Below are 19,491 nucleotides of genomic sequence, written 5' to 3'. Positions count from 1 at the left end.
ATGTAAATAAACTTTTTTGTAGAAGTATGAAAAAAACAAAAGTTTTTTTTTTTACAAAGCAATCCTTAAAAAACCAAAAGCAAAGTAAAATAAACCTATTAAGTTGGTGGCTTGGTCACAGAGAAAGAACTCTTTCCAATGGCTTGAAGATAGAGGAATGTGAAAAAAATAGATATAGATACAGATACAGATAAAGATAGATAGATATAGACACCTACTTGATTTTATCTTAAGGACAAAAAGAACTACAAAGACAGCCTAAATTGTTTTCAGGTAATCATATTAGAAGCAATCTAACTACTGCTTCACTGAATGGTGTGTGTGTGTGTGTGTGTGTGTGTGTGTGTGTGTGCATGCGTGTGTATGCATACTGTGTGTATATGCACAGTTGTACAAAACAGCTAAATGATTATGTCAGTATCATAAGAAACATAAATTTTCAATATAAGGAAAGAGATACAAATATAAAAGCAAAATAGTAAAAACCCTGTTATACTAACTTTGAACTGAAAATAACTATATTCCTATTTTTTCTTTGGAAAAGAAATTCACATCTCCTACCTCTTCTCACTAAAAAGGACTGGAAACAAGGACCAATCTAGTAGTAAAAAGTACCCCTACCATCATCCAGATTGTGGGCTCTAAATAGCCACTAAAGAGAACTGGCTTCCTTGGAGAAATGGTGGATCCTAGATCAGGGTAGGAAATACACAATGTGGATCAGAAATAGCTTGTCACGCCAAAAAGCAAGGGCATTTTCAATGACTATTAGAATCATGTCAAAAAGCAGCCAATCTGAAGGGCATCCTATTGACCAAAGATTGGACAATTTAAATAAGAAGAATAATGCAGAAGATTGAAACATATCAAAGATGTTAAAAACCCATGTTTATGATGATATATAACAATCAAACCCTTTAGGGGATGCAAGACTGGCAACTCTCTAAAATACAGGGAAAGGAGCAATCCAACCTTTCCTTTAAGAGCTGAAACTCTGAGGGGCGCCTGGGTGGCCCAGTCGGTTGAGTGTCCGACTTCGGCTCAGGTCATGATCTCACAGTTCGTGGGTTTGAGCCCCGTGTCGGGCTCTGTGCTGACAGCTTGGAGACTGGAGCGTGCTTTAGATTCTGTGCCTCCCTCTCTCTCTGACCCTCCCCTGCTCTCACACACACACTCTCTCTCTTTCAGAAATAAAAAAGGGGGATACACACACCCCAATGTTTACAAAAAAAAAAAAGAGCTGAAACTCTGAGTTAGCAAACAGCTGAGGAGAAATCATTGTTCTCTAGACATCAATTCCATCTGATAATCATGGAAGGAATTACAGAATTCAAGTATTACTGCCCTTACCAAGTTAACAGATTTAGGGAATGATCACCAATGGTGCTAACTCATTAGGGGAAAGTCTAAATGAGAACTTAGTAATGGATCAGTTTAACCCTGAAAGAGACAGTGCACATTATGTGCTCTGATGTGGAAGTGTGCACCACCACGTGTCTGACAGAACCTAGACCTGAGCAAGCCTCCAGATCCAACTACCAATCAATAGGAGATGCAGGCAACAGAGAATCATGAAATGACACCACGGGACTCCAGCAATATCCAGAAAGTGAAAAATTATCAGACAAATGAATCTGGGTTTTCCACAAAAAATTACAAGAAAAAAAGATGGAAAGAAACCTATAGATTAAAGGAAACAAGGAGACAGAGCAAATGATTGCAATGTGTGGACTTTATTTGGAACTCAAAAACTGTATTAAAAATCTGCAAGACAATCAGGAAAAAGAGAACACTGACTAGATATCTGATAGCAAGACATTTCCTAATTGTGTTTAGGTGCGATAATGGTAACGTGGTAATACTTATGAAAGGGGTGGCCACCCTTTAGAGAAATTTACTGATATATTTATATATATATAATTTACAGATATATATATTTACAAATGCGGAATATGATGTCTTGGGGTTTTTCCAAAATAGTCCTGAAAATGGTGGGTAGAGAGAAGACAAGATTGGTCATGAGTTGGTAACTGTGGTAGCTGGTGACAGACATGTAGAAATCCATCAGAGGATTCTCCCTACACTTTTATATGTTTGGAATTTTCTAGGAGGAAGATCTTAACAAATGACTTAAATGAAATGAAACAGATGAACCATTGAGTTTGTGATGACAAAAAGACAATACTCATTATTTACCTTTAAGAGCAGAGTTTCTCATTGTTAACACTATTGGTATCGACACTTGGGGCCTGATAATTCTTGTTGTAGGGACATTGTAGGATGTTTAGCAATATCCGTCACACTTCTGTCCATTCTGGTAGCACTATCCTTCCCAACCCACCTGAGCTGTGACAACCAAAAACGTATCTGCATGTTCCAGATGTCTCCTAGGGACACAACTGACCCTCCATAAGAACCACCACATTAGAGGATGCTAGAGAAGCAAATCACAACTTTGAGAGCTCACTGACTCGTTTTTATCAGTAGTTATGTTCTATATTGCAGTGAAAACTGAACTGGAAATACTGAGCCCTGTAGGGAATACAAGGTTATGTCCTTATGAGCCTCTGGTCATCGACTGATTGACACGTCACCTTGATTTACGTGCTTCTGTTTAAAGACATCTTCTTTAACATATACTAGCAATTCACTACCGTTGAACACGTGGCCAACAGCACTCTAACTCCTAATTGAACAAAGCTTATCTGACAAACATGTTTTCTTGGTGTGCCTTCTTCACAGCCTGCTTGCACTTAGGAACTCCACACAGCACTTTAGCACTATGCTGGGGGCCATTTTAAACCGCAAAATCACCAACAAAAAGCATAAATGCGAAAACTGGGCCTTAGGTGGACTGTGAACAGGACGCCATAGAAGGAGAACTGAGACAGGATGGCAGTGCATCGCCTTGTCCAACCTCAGCTGGGAACAGGCCAGGCAGGTGATGAAAAGTTTTCACTGCTCTGCATAAGCCTGTGAGTGACTGCAAAAATCACCACAAATACTGATTCTGGGGTCACAAATACATTTTAGTGAGTGACTGAGTTTGGAAATGGACTCCATGAATAACGAAGATCAACTGTAGAAAGAAAATCAACAGTGATTCTGCCTTTGCTGTATAAACCATATCTCAGGGTCACCAGATAGTTGATGAGGAAAAGATTTCTTAAGTAACAGAGTTCCAGCTAACAAACACAAGAGGAATGCAGAATGTCACTTTTGTTGACTACTAAGATAGTGGATACAGGCAATAAGCATCAATGGTGGCTAAAACCATTCAGTGAAAAGCTGATGGGTCATTAGCCTTATTGCATAGGAACCAACTGATTAATATTTATGGGACACGAAGAAAGATAACATTTCATGTCTCCCACTGTGACAAAATCAGAAATACAAAACATCACCTATGAAGAATGCTTGCCAAAAATGTATCTGAATCCAAGTACAACCTAGCAAATGGCTGTCATGCGTGCTCATGGGGAGCCTATCAAACATATTTAAGTAGGAGAGACCCTTTTTGGGGCTTCTGTTAGACAGAGTAAAGGTAAAGGCTGCGGGCTCTAAACCACTTACAACCAGTGAAAATGTGGGAGAATAGCAACTGCAGAGTAAGGGACTGAACACAGGGGACGAGGGCAGCTGTAAGTTTTGTTCACATTACCAAAATGCCTCCTGTTTTTAGACACTACTTCTCCACCTGCAAAGACTTTTTCCAAAATGATCATGAGGAAAACCAGCAGCAAGACCAGGAAATCACAACCAGATAAATTCAGAGATGGAACAGGGCTGAGGAGAGGAGAGTTACATTAAGTGTTACAGAATTTCTTCCCGAGCCAAATGCTGATGACGTTGGCAGGGAAAAACCACGCAAGTTCACAGGAAAGCTACACAAGTTCTATAAAGCACTTAAAATGCTGCAGTGCAGAAGTATGTTCGGCAGAAATACTGGCTGGGGTGAAGCAGGTCCCACTAACGCCATCAGCTGTGATTACCTTGCATGAGGGTTGGAGCCTGCAGCATTTGCTTGTAGTAGGAGTAATACAGTCCACATTCTGTTCTGAATGAGATCTCTCGCTCCACTTCCTGAAATAAAGTGAGGTCGACTGGGTTTACATGACCTAGTTTGTTTGTTTTTTTAAAAATCTACTGTCACTGTAGAAACAGGGTCCAGAACTACAACTTAAAAGAAAAAAAAGCCTCTCAAAATACAGTCTTAAGAAATTTCAGCAAACAAAAACAATAGAAGGCTAATAACTGTTGAAGCTGGGTACGTATTACAGTTTTATACAATTCTCTGCCTTTGTGGATATTTAAACTTTCCATAACAAACCATTTAAAATGTTTTTTTTTTTAAATATTTGTTTATTTTTGAGAGACAGAGAGACAGAGCACAAGTGGGGGAGGGGCAGAGAGAGAAGGTGACACAGAATCTGAAGCAGGCTCCAGGCTCTGAGCTGTCAGCAGAGAGCCTGACACGAGGCTTGAACCCACGAACTGCAAGATCATGACCTGAGTCAAAGTCAGACACTTAACCAATGGAGCCACCCAGGCGACCCCATAGCAACCATTTTAAAACATGGAGACAGCTAGTTCCATTTGCATTGATGTTTCAGAATTAATGTTTTCCTTTTATTTCACACAAATTAAAACTTAAAAAAAAAAACACCACCAATTCTTATATAATATTAGTGAGAATCAAAATAGGGACAGTATAAAAATGTCTCCCAAGTGAAAAGAACTATAATTGCATTAGACACCTACCTAAAAGCTAATAGTATTATATAAGATTAGTAATTTTCTTTTTATTCTAAGAACGTAACGTACTCTTAGTGAAATGAGGCAGAACTTCACATGTGAATTTCAGTTTGACAAATGTAACCTCAGTGGAAAGACACTCTTGTAGGCAAGTGGATACAAGAAATATTCAATTTTATAAAACTGAAAATTTAAAGTGAAACCTATTAGTCAATTTGGTTTTAAGATGCTTTTATGAAATTTAAATTTTAAGTCATTAACAAAATATGGAGGCAACTGGTAAGGAGGATGGGGAAGACATTCTGGAATCATCATATTACTATTCTTAGATACCGTAGTTCATATTATGTAAAAAACAGTGTAAGTGAATGAAAATTATAATTTACATCATTATAGATTCTCTGACGCCGGTGTTCAAAAAGCTAGGTCCTGGAATCTGGCACACTCAGTCTGAAATGTATTTCCATCTATGTTTTCCCTACCACAGCAGATCCCTATTCCACAAATTCAACTTTACTGGGGGAAGACGATAAACACTAAACATGGTATGTTCTAGGGAATAAGCTTCTTCTAACCTACCTCTATTTTTCAAACTGTAATAAACATTTCGTGAAAAGAGCCACTCATGCTATGTATCTTCAGACCTGAAATTATTTAATGTATTCCTTCAATCCTTTAAATAGTTCCCCTATCCTTTAAAAAAAATCATAAATTGATTCATGAATAAAGCATTGAATAAGTACTCAATTATCTGAGAGTATAAATATCCAATTACTGACCTCGAGAAACAAACTTATGCTTTATCATTATTAACTCTTCCTTAAAAAAACAAGAGGAGGGGTGGAGTAGCAAACCTTATTTAATGAGCTTCCTTCTGTAGAAAACAAATTTATCTTGGGGATATCAAACATGGAAGCAAGGCCCAGGTGACCTCTGAAATGTGCCCTCCTTAGCACACTTGCTTTATAAAATGGACAGTATGCAACAGAGCTCTTTCAGCTTCTGCATTTGCTGCTGATTTGTGACGTATCTTTCATAGCAATAAAGGCGGTCCCTAGCAGTCACGTTAATCCATTCATCTTGAATTTTTGAGAAAAACTGCTCTATTGCTTTTCATAACATAAAACTAAACTTGTATTGCTTTTTTCTACAACGTTCACACTCCTACTTGGTCAAGTAGCCATACAGGCTCTGAAATGATGTTAACCGAGCAAATGTTAGCTTTTGTTCATGCAAATCAGGGAAAAAAAACCCCACAAAGTTTAATTACACTCCGTTTTTTTCTCTCCAGCTGCCTTTCACTGTTCAAAGTATGGCTGTTTTCAATGGAATACTCTAACATCAAACCTACATCCCCAAATCAAACTGGAGAACCAGATCAATCACTCACATGAAGGGGGCTTCATATCCAACATGGCTCAGGAATACAAGAAGACGGACTTCATAAAGATGGAAAAACTGAAAAATCCTACCACTCCAGGTACAAAGGTAGAAAGCTTTTGTGCCCCACCCCTCTCTTTAATATACCCAGAATGCGCACGGAACAGAGGGGGTCCTAATTAGTAAAAAAGCATTCACACATGATTAATTGGTAATCTTGGCACCAGCTGTACGGAACCAAATGCTATACTTCATGAGACAGACACTTGCAAGCTTTACATCTGCTTCATGCTAAGAGAACATCTGCTTTACTCATTCAAACACTTTTCCAGTTTTGCAGCAATTTACACTTTGCCTGGTGGATTGTGCCAATGAAAATGTACACCAATAGAAGTTACCCTCTAAAGAATGCAACATGAACAAATACTTCATATTTTCATTTGCAGCAGTTCCACAGGGAAAGTGATGCCGGGAGAATGAAAACATTTCTTCTGGAGATAATGACAGAAGGAAACAGACAAAAGCAGTGTTATTTTTAAGGAGCCGTACACCTAAAACTGTTTAACAGCGGTTTATATAGTAATTTAACAAAAATACTTAAAGGAAAAAGCATCAAAACAATGACTGCTCACAGTTAGTGACTTGTGTCCCCTAGAAACACACAAAATGTAACAACCCCTTTTAGACAAACGACACGGCATCTGCCAAATGAGCCCTCGCGTTAGTTTTTAAGACTCTCGTGTAAATAACTTTTGTTTACAAAAACTGTGTTCAAACAGAGTCGGCTGCTGGTGGTGGGGAAGCCACAGAAAAGATTAATTTTGCAAACACAGTCTATTTCAGAAATAGGTAACAAATCATCTCACCAAGAAACAGGAGCTCACGAACCGACAGCTGTTCTTGAAGTCTTGTACTGGGAACCGGGCCCTTAGCAGACATTCTTATGGCACGTGCATGGTTTATTGGCTGGTGAGCCCCCTGTCCATCTGCTAGAACGGAATGATCTTCCCCTAGGGCTGATGAGCGCCGGGGGTGAGTGATAGCTGTGTGTGCGAGCAGCCTGGGAGCAGGCTGGGCTACTGCTGACAGCGCACCCCCCCCACACACAGTGCCCACTGGGCTCGCACAGAAGCATCCACCACTCTTGGTACCACTGGACTTAACCACTTGGCCGGTTAACCCTATGTATTCTAGAGAATCCTTGCTGAGCAAGAGTATTTGGTGGGAAGATATGCAAATTCTGTAATATCAAACGAACAGGAGAATAACAGTGGAAAATATTAACATAAGAAAAGACCATAAAAAACGGGTAAAAATTGAGTGACATGAGTGGTTTTTTAGCTAAATGAGAATTATATTTCCTTATGACTGAACATTTCTTTGCTGGGAAAACAAAGGTATAAAACTTTCGTCCTCGATCCCAAGGGGTTTATGTTTCAATGAGAAAGAATAATGTTGTTTTTTTTTTAAAGGAAAATGACTATTGGAGGAAAGGTATCAATTAGAAGGATGAAGAGCCTTCTGCCTGAACTATTTTTATAATGTTTATTTTAAGAGGGAGAGAAGGGGAGAGAGAGAGAGAGAGAGGAGTGAGCACGTGCACGAGGGAGAGAGGCAGAGAAAGAGGGAGGGAGAGAATCCCAAGCAATCTCTGTGCTGTAAGGGCAGAGCCCGACATGGGGGTTCCTGCTCACGAACAAAGAGATCATGACCTGAGCCAAAATTAAGAGTCAAACACCCAACTGACAGAGCCACCCAGGTACCCCTGCCTGAACTATTAAACCAGCTCCCACTGGATTCTGTCTCTTTTTCCTAATTGGTCTCTTTTTCCTCTATCTTCCTCATTCATTCATTCAGCAAACAGCTGCTGACCAAACAGTGACAAGCATTCTCTTGCTGGGAGATTCAGCAGGGGACAAAAGAGACACAAATCTTTGTCTTCACCAAATTTATAATCTAGAACAGAGGGAGAATGAATAAACGTGTAAAATACAAAACGCAGAGAAGGCGGATGGTGCGGTGTGGGTGCTGGGATCCTGCAAGTTGGTGGGGAAGGCTGCACCGATGAAGTCCCTACGGAACAGAGATCTGAAGAGGCGGGGAGCAAGCCGTGTGGAGCGAGCCTGCGGGCCACCCGGGACAGCCCAAGTACACCTTGAAGAACAACGCGGAAGGCAGCGCGGTCTGGGGTGGAGGGAGCAAGGAAGGCCGGGGGCGGAGAGCAGGTGGTGCGAGGTAGCGTGGGGCAGGACAGCCAGTGCTGCTAGCTAACTAGGACCCGGGGCGTGTGCTCTGAGCGAGCTGTGTGTGTGGGGAGGTGGGGGCGGTCAGGAGTGTGGTTTCAGACCTGCTGACCTGGACTGCGAAGGGCTGAGCTGCTGTAATAGTCCCGGTGGGGGTCTGGGTTGTGAGAGGTGATCACATCCTGCACGCTGTTAAAGGAAAATGGACAGGGCTTCACCTGAGAGAACCAGGAGTGTGCAAGGGCAGGAGCCACTGGAGGACCCAGCTGCAATTTACAGAGACGGAGAGATCAGGAGAAACGCCTGGCCGCTGGTGGGGGACCTGTTAGGTTCGAAATGCCCACTGGACATCCCAGCTCAGGTGCTGGATCCAGCAGGCGGCTGTGGACAAGTCTGGAGGTCAGGGCAAAGGTCTGAGCAGGAGACAGATATTTGGGGGCCATGAATGTAGAGATGGTATTTACAGCTGTAGATAAGATTGTTCTTAGAAATGACAGTGGACGGGTGCCTGGGTGGCTCAGTCGGTTAAGCGTCTGACTTCAGCTCAGGTCATGATCTCATGGTTCGTGGGTTCGAGCCCCATGTCGGGCTCTGTGCTGACAGCTCGGAGCCTGGAGCCTGCTTCAGATTCTCTGTCTCCCTCTCTCTCTGACCCTCCCCTGCTCACGCTGCCTCTTTCTCTCTCTCAGAAATAAATTAAGAAAAATTTTTTAAGTAAAAAAAAAAAAGAAATGACAGTGGACAGAAAAATACAGAACGCAGAGTACTAACCACTATACGATCACGGCAGGTGGACAGAAAAATACAGAGCCGAGTCCTGGATTCTCTGCCAACAAGAGGGCAGAAGGCTGAGGAGTAGCCTGTGAAGGAGCCAAAGAACCACCCAGAGAGGGAGGAGAAAATCTAGGGGAACACGTGTCCTGGAGTCCGGGAAAACGAGGACACGACCACTGAATTGAACAACCACAACTTTTCGAGAGCAGTGCCACGGCTGAAGCCTGCCTGGGGTGGGCTCAAGAGACAGAACGCGAAGAGAGGAACAGGGACTACGGGACCACACACTTTCTGGGGGAGTTTGGGTGTGAGGGTGAGCGCAGCAATGGGACAGTAGCTGGAAGAGAAGGTGGGGACAGAAGGGCCTCCCCGACCCCAGGACGGGAGAAGGCAGGAGAGACTCAACTGCTGGAGTAATGTGACTCAGTGGAAGGCAGGGGAAAAGACGCCACACACATGGGGTGACAAGTCGGCGTACATGGGCACAGGTCCAGGCAGATGTGGGGCTGAAGCATGAGGAAGGTCTCTTCCGCTTACTTCTCCTTTCTCAGTCGCCAGGGTTCCGAATACGCTACCTCCCAATACGGCACCTTGACATACTGAGTATCTTAAGCTGCAGGAATGAGAGTAATGGCAGGTGCAGGAAGGGCTCTCCGACCTCTCCCTTGTCCCCTGAAGCAGGTCACAAGACTTCTTGTGAAAGGAGCATTCCCTCTACCCGGAGGAAAAGAAATCCTTATCTCTGAAGATGAAGGGGCACGGAGAGGGATCTGAACAAACAGGCCTTGCTAAGTTCACCCCCTTTTCTTCCTGCTACATTTTCTACTTTCTATTCTTCATCAAATCTAGTATTAAAATGCTCAGGTCATCCATTTCTTCAGGTCTTCATTTCCTTATGAAGGTTCTAGGGTGTCGTAAAACTTAAGTACATTTGTATGCTTTTCTCTTGTTAATCTATCTTTTGCCAGTTCAGCGGACAGGACCCCAGCCCTCTACAGTGCAAGAGCTGACAGTCAAGACTGGGGAAGGTCTAGGGGGAAAAAGGAGGAAGAAAAGGTCAGGACGGTCGTCCAGGAGAGTTTGGGGGTAAATGGACAAAGGACATATGACAGGATTGTCAGGCATCGCTTTAAAAAAAAAAAGGCACAGTTCAAAATTCGACAAAGTTTAAAATAAAATATTTTGGTTTCTGTGTACTTAATTTTGTATTTAGTCCCTGCTACTAAGTCTTCTTATTGCCTGTGATAATTTTCCAGATTGTTCTGTGGTTTTTGGGTAGATGATGACATGATCTGCAAGTAATTTTACCTCCCCCTTTCCAATTTTTATACTTTTTACTTCTCCTGTTTATATTGCTGGTACCTCCAAAGCAATGTTAAACAGGAGTACTAACAGACAGCTTTGGCTTGGGATATGCCTCTAGCCACATGTGCCGACTTAAAATTTAATTAAAATTAAAAATTGAGCTTCTCAGTTTTTGAACACAATTGGCTATTGGCTAGAGTATTAACACAGCATAAAGAACTTTTTATCATCATAGAAAGTTCTACTAGATAGACAGCACTGTCCTAGGGTTTCCCTAACGGGAAAGGTCTTAGCATTTGGTCTGAAATGTATTCATGCCATATTAACAAAAAGGATGCATCTATCTTTTTAAGTTTTACGAAGACAGAATTCACATACCATACAATTCACCCGTTTCAAGTGTACAATTCAATGGCTTTTACTGTATTCACAAAGTTATGCATGCATCCACTAGAATCAATTTTAGACCATTTCATTACCCCTAAAAAGAAACACCACCCCGAGTCATCACCCTACAAATCCCCGATGCTTTCTAGCCCTGGGCAACACTAATCCACTTTCTATCTCTTTAGATTTCAATTTCTCTACACCCTCGTCAACACTTATTATTACATGTCTTATTATAGCCTTGCTAGTGGATGTTAAGTGTTATCTCACTGTGGGTCTGATTAGAACTTCCCTGACAGGCTAATGATGTTGAGCATCTTTTTTGCATGTACTTTTTAGCCATTTATAGATCATCTTTGGAAAAACATCTATTCAAGACCTTTTTTCATAAAGAAAATTAAGCTGTATTTTTATTATTGAATTGTTACAGTTCTCTGTATAGTCCAGATTCAAATCCCTTATCAGGCATATGATCTGTAAATATTTTCTTCCTGAGTGGTGTCTTTTCTTGATTGTATCCTTTGGAGCACAAAACTTTCTAATGTTGAAGAAGTCCAATTTAAGTATTCTTCCTTTCCTTTCCCCTTTCCTTTACTTTGTGCTTTTGGTGTATCTAGGATGACCTAGCCTAAGCCTAAGCCATGATGATTTATTCATGTTTTCTTTTTATTTTAATATAATGTATTGTCAAACTGGCTAACATACAGCGTGTACAGTGTACTCTTAGAAACTTCAGAGTTGCATTTAGGTCTCTGACTCACTTTGAGTTAATCTGTGTATATGTATGAGGAAGGGGTCCAGTTGCCTTATTTTGCACATGAATATCCAGTTGTCTCCAGATCATTTGTTGCAAAGACTATTCTTTCTTCATTTAAAATCAATTGGTCACAAATATAAGGGTTTATTTCCGGACTCTCAATGCTATTTCATCTGTCTTATGCCAGGACCACACTGTCCTGATTATTGTTGTGAGTCTTCTAATTTTGTTCTTCTTTTTCAAAACTGCTTTGGTTATTCTGGGTCTTTTCAGTTTCCATATAAATTTTAGGGTCAGCTTATCAATTTCTGCAAAAACATCCACCAAGGATTTTGAGAGGGATAATGTCAAAACTACACCAACTTGGGGAGCACTGCTATCTTAACAATACTGTCTTCAATTCATGGACATGGTTTAAGTTTTATACTTCTTTTGTTCAATTTATTCCTGAGTATCTTATTCTTTTGTTGCTACTGTATAAGAAACTTTTCTTAATTTCATTTTTGGTTTGCTCATTGCTACTGTATAAAAATACAATTGGTTTCTGTATATTGATCTTGTATCCTGCAACCTTGAAACTCATTTATTAGTTCTAATAGTTTTTGTTAGTGAGTTCTATATAGAAGATCATGTTAACTACAGAGACAGTTTTACTTCTTCTTTCCAATTTGGAGGTCTTTTGTTTCATTTTCTTGACTAACTTCCCTAATTAGGACTTCTAGTATAATGCTGAATAGAAACGGCTAGAGCAGACATTCTTGTCTTGTTCCTAATCTTAGGCAGGAAACTCAATTTGTCACCATTAAATGTGATGTTAGTTGTTGCATTTTTGACAGATGCCTTTTCTGAAGCTAAAGATCCCTTCTATTTCTAGTCTGTTGAGTGTTTTTTTATTATGAAGTCTTGGTGAGGGGCGCCTGGGTGGCTTGGTTGGTTGAGCATTCAACTTTGGCTCAGGTCATGATCTTGCGGTTCATGGGTTTGAGCCTTGTGCTGGGCTTTGACCGGGGCAAGACCAACATGGATACACTGCCATGATTAATTCTATATCAATTCTTTCTATTCAGATATGTTTTCCCCTTGTCTCATTCGTATCCCTCCCCTCTGCTGGACTGGGCACTCTGGTCATTGGTTTGCTTAAACAGTCACATTTAATCCATTCTCTAGATGTATATTCTCCACCGCTACTTTTCTCTCTCTCTCTCTCTCTGAAGTAATCGGACTATATAGTTTCTCTGAGTAGCATTATCTTTCTTTCTTTCACCTTGCCTCCTACCATATTCTCTTTCTCTGAATTAAGCCTCTTAGTCTCTCTGCCTGGTCAGTATCCAATTTTGCTTTCTCCCAGCCCTCACATTTCTCTCTGTGTATATGCTCTTCCATCAGCACTGCATACACCTGCTCTTTATTTGTAGCTGGGAATTCTGGTTTTATGCTTTTAGACTGTCCTTTGTCTTTTGTTTGTTTGTTCTTTTTTCCCTTCTTTTATTCTCTTTTTCTTTTTCCCTTTCGGTTTGCTCATTTGTTGGATTTGTCTGTTTGCGTGCCTTTGTTCTCTGTGTGTTTGTCTGTTTTCTTTTCCAGGGCTACCTCAAGAAACAAGCCAAAGTACACATGGTGGAGAGTCCCAAATACCACCAGGAGTAGGGAAATAAAATAACCAAACAACAAGAGAGACCAAGAGACAACATTAAAAGAACACTTCTGAACGGACAGGCCCTAGACAGTCAATGAGCCTTCTCTAATATAGCAGTACTCACAGGTGCAAAGCACATAACAAGCTTTTAAAACTAACAAAAGACGGAAAGCTAGCCAAAATGACGAAACAGGGGAACTCTCCTCTAAAGGAATTCCAGGAAGAAATGACAGCTAAAGAGCTGCTTAACACATAGCTGCTTAAAACATAACCGAACAAGAATTTAGAACAATAGTCATAAAATTAATCACTGGGCTTGAAAAAAGCATGGAAGACATCAGAGAAGCTATTGCTAAAAGACTATGGAGCTTAAAAATAGTTCTGATGAATTAAAAAATGCTATAAATGAGGTGCATAATAAAATGGAGGCGTCCAATGCACGGATTGAAGAGGCAGAGAGGAGAATAAGTGAATCAGAAGACACAATTATAGAAAAAGAGGAAGCCGAGAAAAAGAGAGACAAACTGATCCAGGAGCACGAAAAGAGAGTTTGAGAACTGAGTGATGCAATCAAACAGAACAATATCTGTATCATAGGAATCCCAGAAGAGGAAAAGAGAGGGAAAGGCGCTGAGGAGTTCTTGAATATAGCTGAGAACTTCCCCAATTTGGGAAAGGAAACAGACATTGTACTGGGCTTTGAGCTGACAGTGTGGAGCCTGCTTCAGATTCTCTATCTCCCTATCTGTCCCTTCCTCTCTCACACTCTCTCTTTCAAATACCAACATTAAAATAAATAAATAAATAGAGTTGCTGAGTTCTGTTAAATATTTTTTGAGGTTCTTTTAAGATAATCACATGGGTTTTGTCTTTTATTCCATTGATGTAGTGGGCTCATCTGGTCTATCCTTAATTTAAGTTACATATGTTACAAGAAAATGATATTAGATTTGTTCAAATGTCTTTTCTTGTGTCTTCTGAAGTAGTAACTGAGCAAACAAGTATATTACTAAATTTCCCAACAATTTCCTCTAGTTTCCTGGTATAAAAAAGGACTCTTTCCTTTTTCATTTCATTTTAGTGGTGCATTTTGCTTTTAATGTGCAACTAGATTCTCTTCATTAGTATTAATTAGAATTTTTAGTTCAATATATGTAAGTGGGATTAGTCTCTGAGCTTTTTTATATTACCTACATCATTTATGGTTGATTCCCATTATTCATAGATTTCTTGACTTGCGAATCTGCCTACTAACCAAAATCTGTCACAACAAAACTGACAAAATGTACTTGCTGTGCTTCTGCAGTCATATGCAGAGCATTGACATTTTGAGCTGCCTCCTATGCACAGTTCCCAGCTGTGCCCTGCCTCTCACTCCAGCTCTCACACAGAAGCCATCAGAAGACACTGCAGTGAGGGGCAGTGCAGCCCAGCGCCACAAGCCCAGCGCCAGAAACTCTCAGCCCAGGCGGATGGGATTGCAATCCAACTCTGGTACCTGTTAGTGGGACGGCCTTAGGCAAGTCACTTAACAATTCTGAACCTCACCTTCCTCTTTTATAAAATGAAGAAAATGGAATCTACCAGGAGTTCTTAGAATTTAAGACCTATATGTGACACACATGTGTGCCTGCATGCAGACATGCACGTGCACACCTGCACACATGCAATTTCCCCAGGAGCAACAATTCAGTATTCTAATTCAGTGTTTTTGGGGACTTTTAGAATATAATGCTGGGAATAAGAAAAATTAACTGTAGTTATATTCTGGTCCTCAGTTTTGGTGTGTTATGCCTGATTCATAAAAATAATTTGGAAGTTTTCTTTTTCTTTAGTGTTCTAGAATGGCTGAAATAGTACTGGAATATTTTGGTTCTTTAAGAAGTTTGGTAAAATTCCTCCATAAAATCAACAGGGTCTGCTGTTTTGGGGAGTGCAGGATGGGTAAGTCTTTACTAAGTTTTCTCTATTACATCTGCAAAAATAATTATACGTTCTGGGGCCAGTTTTGGCAAATTTATACCCTAGGAAAGCATCCATTTCATCCATTCATCTAATTTGCACTGAATCAAACAAAATAGACCATGTGGCTCTTTCCTGTTTCATGGTCTCTAGAGTTATTTCTGTTACCACATTTCATCATCTCTGCAATTATTTCTTATTTTGGATATTTGACTCCTGATCCTATCTTTACTAACCTTCTTATTTTTTACTCCCCAAATAACCATTCATTTTTTAATTATTTTCCTACTTTCTAAGTGATCAATTTCTCCTTTTACCTTTATCCTTCCTTCTGCTGCTAGATTTGAATACTTTCCAACTTCATATATGGAATAATGAATTCATTTGTTTATTCATAATTTCATAACATTTAACACTACAAATTCTTCTGAATACTAGTTTAGCTGTGTTCCATAATCCTGAAACATGGTTTTCATCATTTTTTAGATTTTATAATTTCTATAAGTTGAGTTTTAATGTCCTGTGAACAAAGTTATTTATGAAATACTTTTTCAGATTTCCAGAAAGTGGACTTTTTATTTTTAATTAGTTATCTCCAGGTTTTATTTAAATGAAGGAATAAATTGGGGCGCCTGGGTGGCTTAGTCGGTTAAGCGTCCGACTTTTGCTTAGGTCATGATCTCGTGGTTCGTGGGTTCGAGCCCCGCGTCAGGCTCTGTGCTGACTGCCAGCCTGGAGCCTGTTTCAGTCTGTGACTCCCTCTCTCTGACCCTCCCCTGCTCACGCTGTCTCTCTCTCTCCTAGAAATAAATAAAACATAAAAAAAAATAAATAAATGAAGGAATAAATTAAGAGAGCATTCTGTGAGTCTATGACCATTATCCCCAAATCAAGAACAAGCCAACTAAGTAGGCACTATCACACTGTGATTAGGAAATACTGCATTTCTGGGTCTGAGATTTTTTTCTAGGGCTTAACACACCCATGTTTTAGTTTAGATCTTATGATTTTCTCTAGGTCTTCTATATTCTCATTTTTGACCACTTTTTTTTTTTTATGAACTAAGAATTAAAACTCAATAGTAATGGATTTCTCTATTACTTTCTGTATTTCTTGTAGTTTTTGCTTTATAAATTTTGTTAAGTTATCTGACACACAGTCCTTATCTGTGATCAGCATCTTTCTCACTGAAAAACTGCCCTTCTTTGCCTCATTTTTTTGTCTGAGACTTTCTTTCCCCTTGTTGCATTACTTCGTAAGTCCTTATCTATACCTTAGATCTAATCCTAAGAAACTCTGTTCTGGGAGAATCTTATGCATATAGTATGTGATTTGATTTTGCTTTGTGACACAGAGTTTTCATCAGGTGAGTAAAGCAGACATATCTTTATTTATTCAAAAATATTTTGACATTTTTCTCTAACACATTTTGTGTCACAGCTTTTGTTAATTTTTAGAACAAATCCTCTACTATATTGTCTGTGTCTGCATGTGTGTGTGTGTGTGTGTGTGTGTTTTAATTTCTAAGGTTTATGTTTTTACTGTAGGAGTTACCTTTATAACTATAACTTTGAAGGATGACTTAATTCTTTATTTCTATGGATAATATCTACTGAGTTCCTATAACAAGTAATGACAATCTTAAGGAATTTGTATTTCTCCCCTGCCCAAATTTACTTGATATTCTTTTTCTTGGAATTTTTTTATATACATGTTTATCATTTTTAAATGAAACTTGACTTCGAGCTATAAAAAAATAAAGAAATGGATACCTCCACCATTTTCTACCTTCTCTTTACCTTCCGCTTTTTATTACATTGTTATTCTGTTACTATTTCATAGCTATAACATTGTTAGGTGTTACTACATTGTTTACATCATATATATTTTATCTATAAATATTTAGTGCTAGTCCTACAGTTAAATATGTTTGTACTTCACTGATAGCCTTCTGCCATTGTTTTGCCTTTGATCTCTTGGCTGGATAAAGTTTTCCCTCTTACAATTTCTTCAGGTGTCAAAAAAATATATTTCTCAGAATCAAAACAATTTGTAGGGCGTTTTACACAAGATGGGATGACTACATTAAAATGTGTAAATCACATTCTCCTGTGTGAGTCTTCTGTAGACATCATTCATGATTTAAGCATTAAATGTCACCATGGAGAAGTTGGAAGCCAGATTGACTGTCCCCTCGTCTAGGTAAGATGATCTTTTGTTTGGACGTCCAGGGGTTTCTTACTACTGAAGCCCAGCAATTTCATAGAACTATACCCCGCCAATGATTCTTCCAGGCCAAGTTTTCCTGAGGCCCATTGTGCCCCTCAACTTGTTGATTCAAGTCATCTTTCATTTTTCAAACATTTTCTTGAATCTTTAAACATGATTCTCCCTTGTTTCATTGTTTTGGTTCTTTTCTTTTGGGACACAAATTATGTGGGTTTGCTGCTGTCTTCCTCAGTCATCAGCTTCTCTCTGCTACTTTAACTGTACTAATTTTATTCCATGTTGTTTACTTTTTTCAGTCCAATATTTCTCTTTGCCTTCTACAGATTCTAGTCTTCTGTGTGTTGCTCCTAACACCTTTGTGACTGTTATGGTTTTATCTTTTAATTCTACTCCTTGCCTAAGTTCTGCCAGCTCATGTTTTAGTTCTGTTGTCTTCCTGCATTCTGACATCCCTGCTTTGAATTCATCTTCTATGGTGACAAATACTTATTTTTATTTATTCATTTTTGAGAGAGAAAGAGAAGGAGGGAAGGAGAGAGACGGCATAAGCAGGGGAGAGGCAGGGAGAGAGGAAGAGACAGAGAATCCCAAGCAGGCTCTGCACTGACAGAGGGGCTCCATCTCCCGAAGGTGAGATCACGTCATCAACTAAAACCAAGAGTCAGAAGCTTAACCGACAGAACTACCCAGATGCCCTGTATTGTGTTTGTTTTTTAATGTGACATGTTTGGTCACAATTTTCATGTCTCTGCTATAAATTTTTCGGGGGGATGGTTCTTCATCAACACTTGATTCCTGGTTTTTCTCTTCTAGTTTCCCTGTACAGAGCCTGTGCTGGTTCCCTTCTGTGTGTGGCAAGTTCTTACCAAAGCAGCTACTTGCAGGAAGTTCATGGAAGGGGGAGGCCAGGGCCACAAGTCAGGCCAGCAAGCATTTTCCCTGTGATACAATGTGATTGACAACAATGAGCTCTTCAGTCTTTTCCTCATTTTTGCCAACCAAGATTGGCCGCCTCAGAGCTGTTTTCTCTCTTTACCCTGGTCTTCTTAAATTCCACTTTTACAAAACTGGCCTGTGTCTGTGATTACTCCTCTCGGCCTGCCTAGCTTACTTCTCTCTCACACCCCAGAGGTCTCCAGGAAAGCTTCCGTCACTGCTGCTCACACCTGGCACCATGTTTCCCCACAGAGGACCTCGGTCTCACCCCCCAGGATATGCCGACAACCTTGGAGAACCCGGCTGCGGAGGTTTCCTCTAAAACGGGCAGCTCTGAGTCCTCCCTCCGCACCCTCCATGCTCCTCCGAGGTTCACTGGGTTAGGCGGCCCTTCCTCATACACTGTGGTTCCAGGTCAGAGGCCTCTCTTCGTTCCATCAAAGCTGGAAAATAACCATCCCTTTTTCGTTTTCCTTAATTGCTCTGGGGTAATTCTACAGAAAGGAAGGAACTGACATCTTTACACTCCCACTTTAAAACAAGAAGTTGAGTAAGAAGCAATTTTAGTGGTTTACCCACACAGTTAAGAACAATCTAACTACCCCACAGTTGGGGAGCTAAGAAACAGTGAACTAACTAAGAGAATAAATTTTCTTTTAAATGTTGAGTTATATAAAAATAATCGGTTCCATAATTGTAAAAGTTTGTATAACTATGTAACTACATATAGGAAAAGCATACGATGTAACATCAGAGGAGTCTGATTTTGATTTTGAAAACTACACTGGAGTCATAAATAAGTAAAATATATAAACATGCAGGATGCAGAATGGAAGGGAAAACTGAAAACTGGCTTTTGTTAAGGGTCATGAGAACTGAGTAATGTTTTTTCTTAAAAGTTTTTTGTTGTTGTCACAATATAGTTTGAGCAGTAAGTGACACAACACATGTTTAGAAAGTAACAAGAATCAATGGTATGTGTATTTTTGGCATCTGCTAAACACAAATCATGACAAATGCGCCGACAGGCTCCGCACCTGCCGGTACCACTATATCCTCTGCCTGAAGGCGGCTTCGGAAGCTGCGTCCCCCCATCCAGTGTCAGCCCAGACCTTTTACAGCAGCCC

General features: G+C 40.0%; 1 protein-coding gene across 5 annotated transcripts in view; it reads right to left on the bottom strand.

The window, feature by feature from the left end:
• DPY19L3 (dpy-19 like C-mannosyltransferase 3) overlaps positions 1-19,491 on the bottom strand; it is a 75,355-nt gene that overhangs the window by 45,604 nt on the left and 10,260 nt on the right. For 4 of the 5 annotated variants that reach the window (XM_077754632.1, XM_077754633.1, XM_077754634.1 and 1 more), the window contains exon 3: positions 3,993-4,083. The exons of the other annotated variant lie outside the window; for it this stretch is intronic. In XM_077754632.1, the coding sequence (XP_077610758.1) occupies positions 3,993-4,083 (91 nt within the window). The remainder of the gene's footprint in view (positions 1-3,992; positions 4,084-19,491) is intronic. 5 annotated transcript variants of the gene reach the window in all.

Source organism: Crocuta crocuta, unplaced genomic scaffold (assembly GCF_008692635.1).
Source record: "Crocuta crocuta isolate KB4526 unplaced genomic scaffold, BGI_CrCroc_1.0 scaffold121, whole genome shotgun sequence".
Taxonomy (NCBI): Eukaryota; Metazoa; Chordata; class Mammalia; order Carnivora; family Hyaenidae; genus Crocuta; species Crocuta crocuta.
The sequence above is the reverse complement of the archived record's forward strand: the minus strand, read 5'-3'. Positions and strand labels throughout refer to the sequence as shown.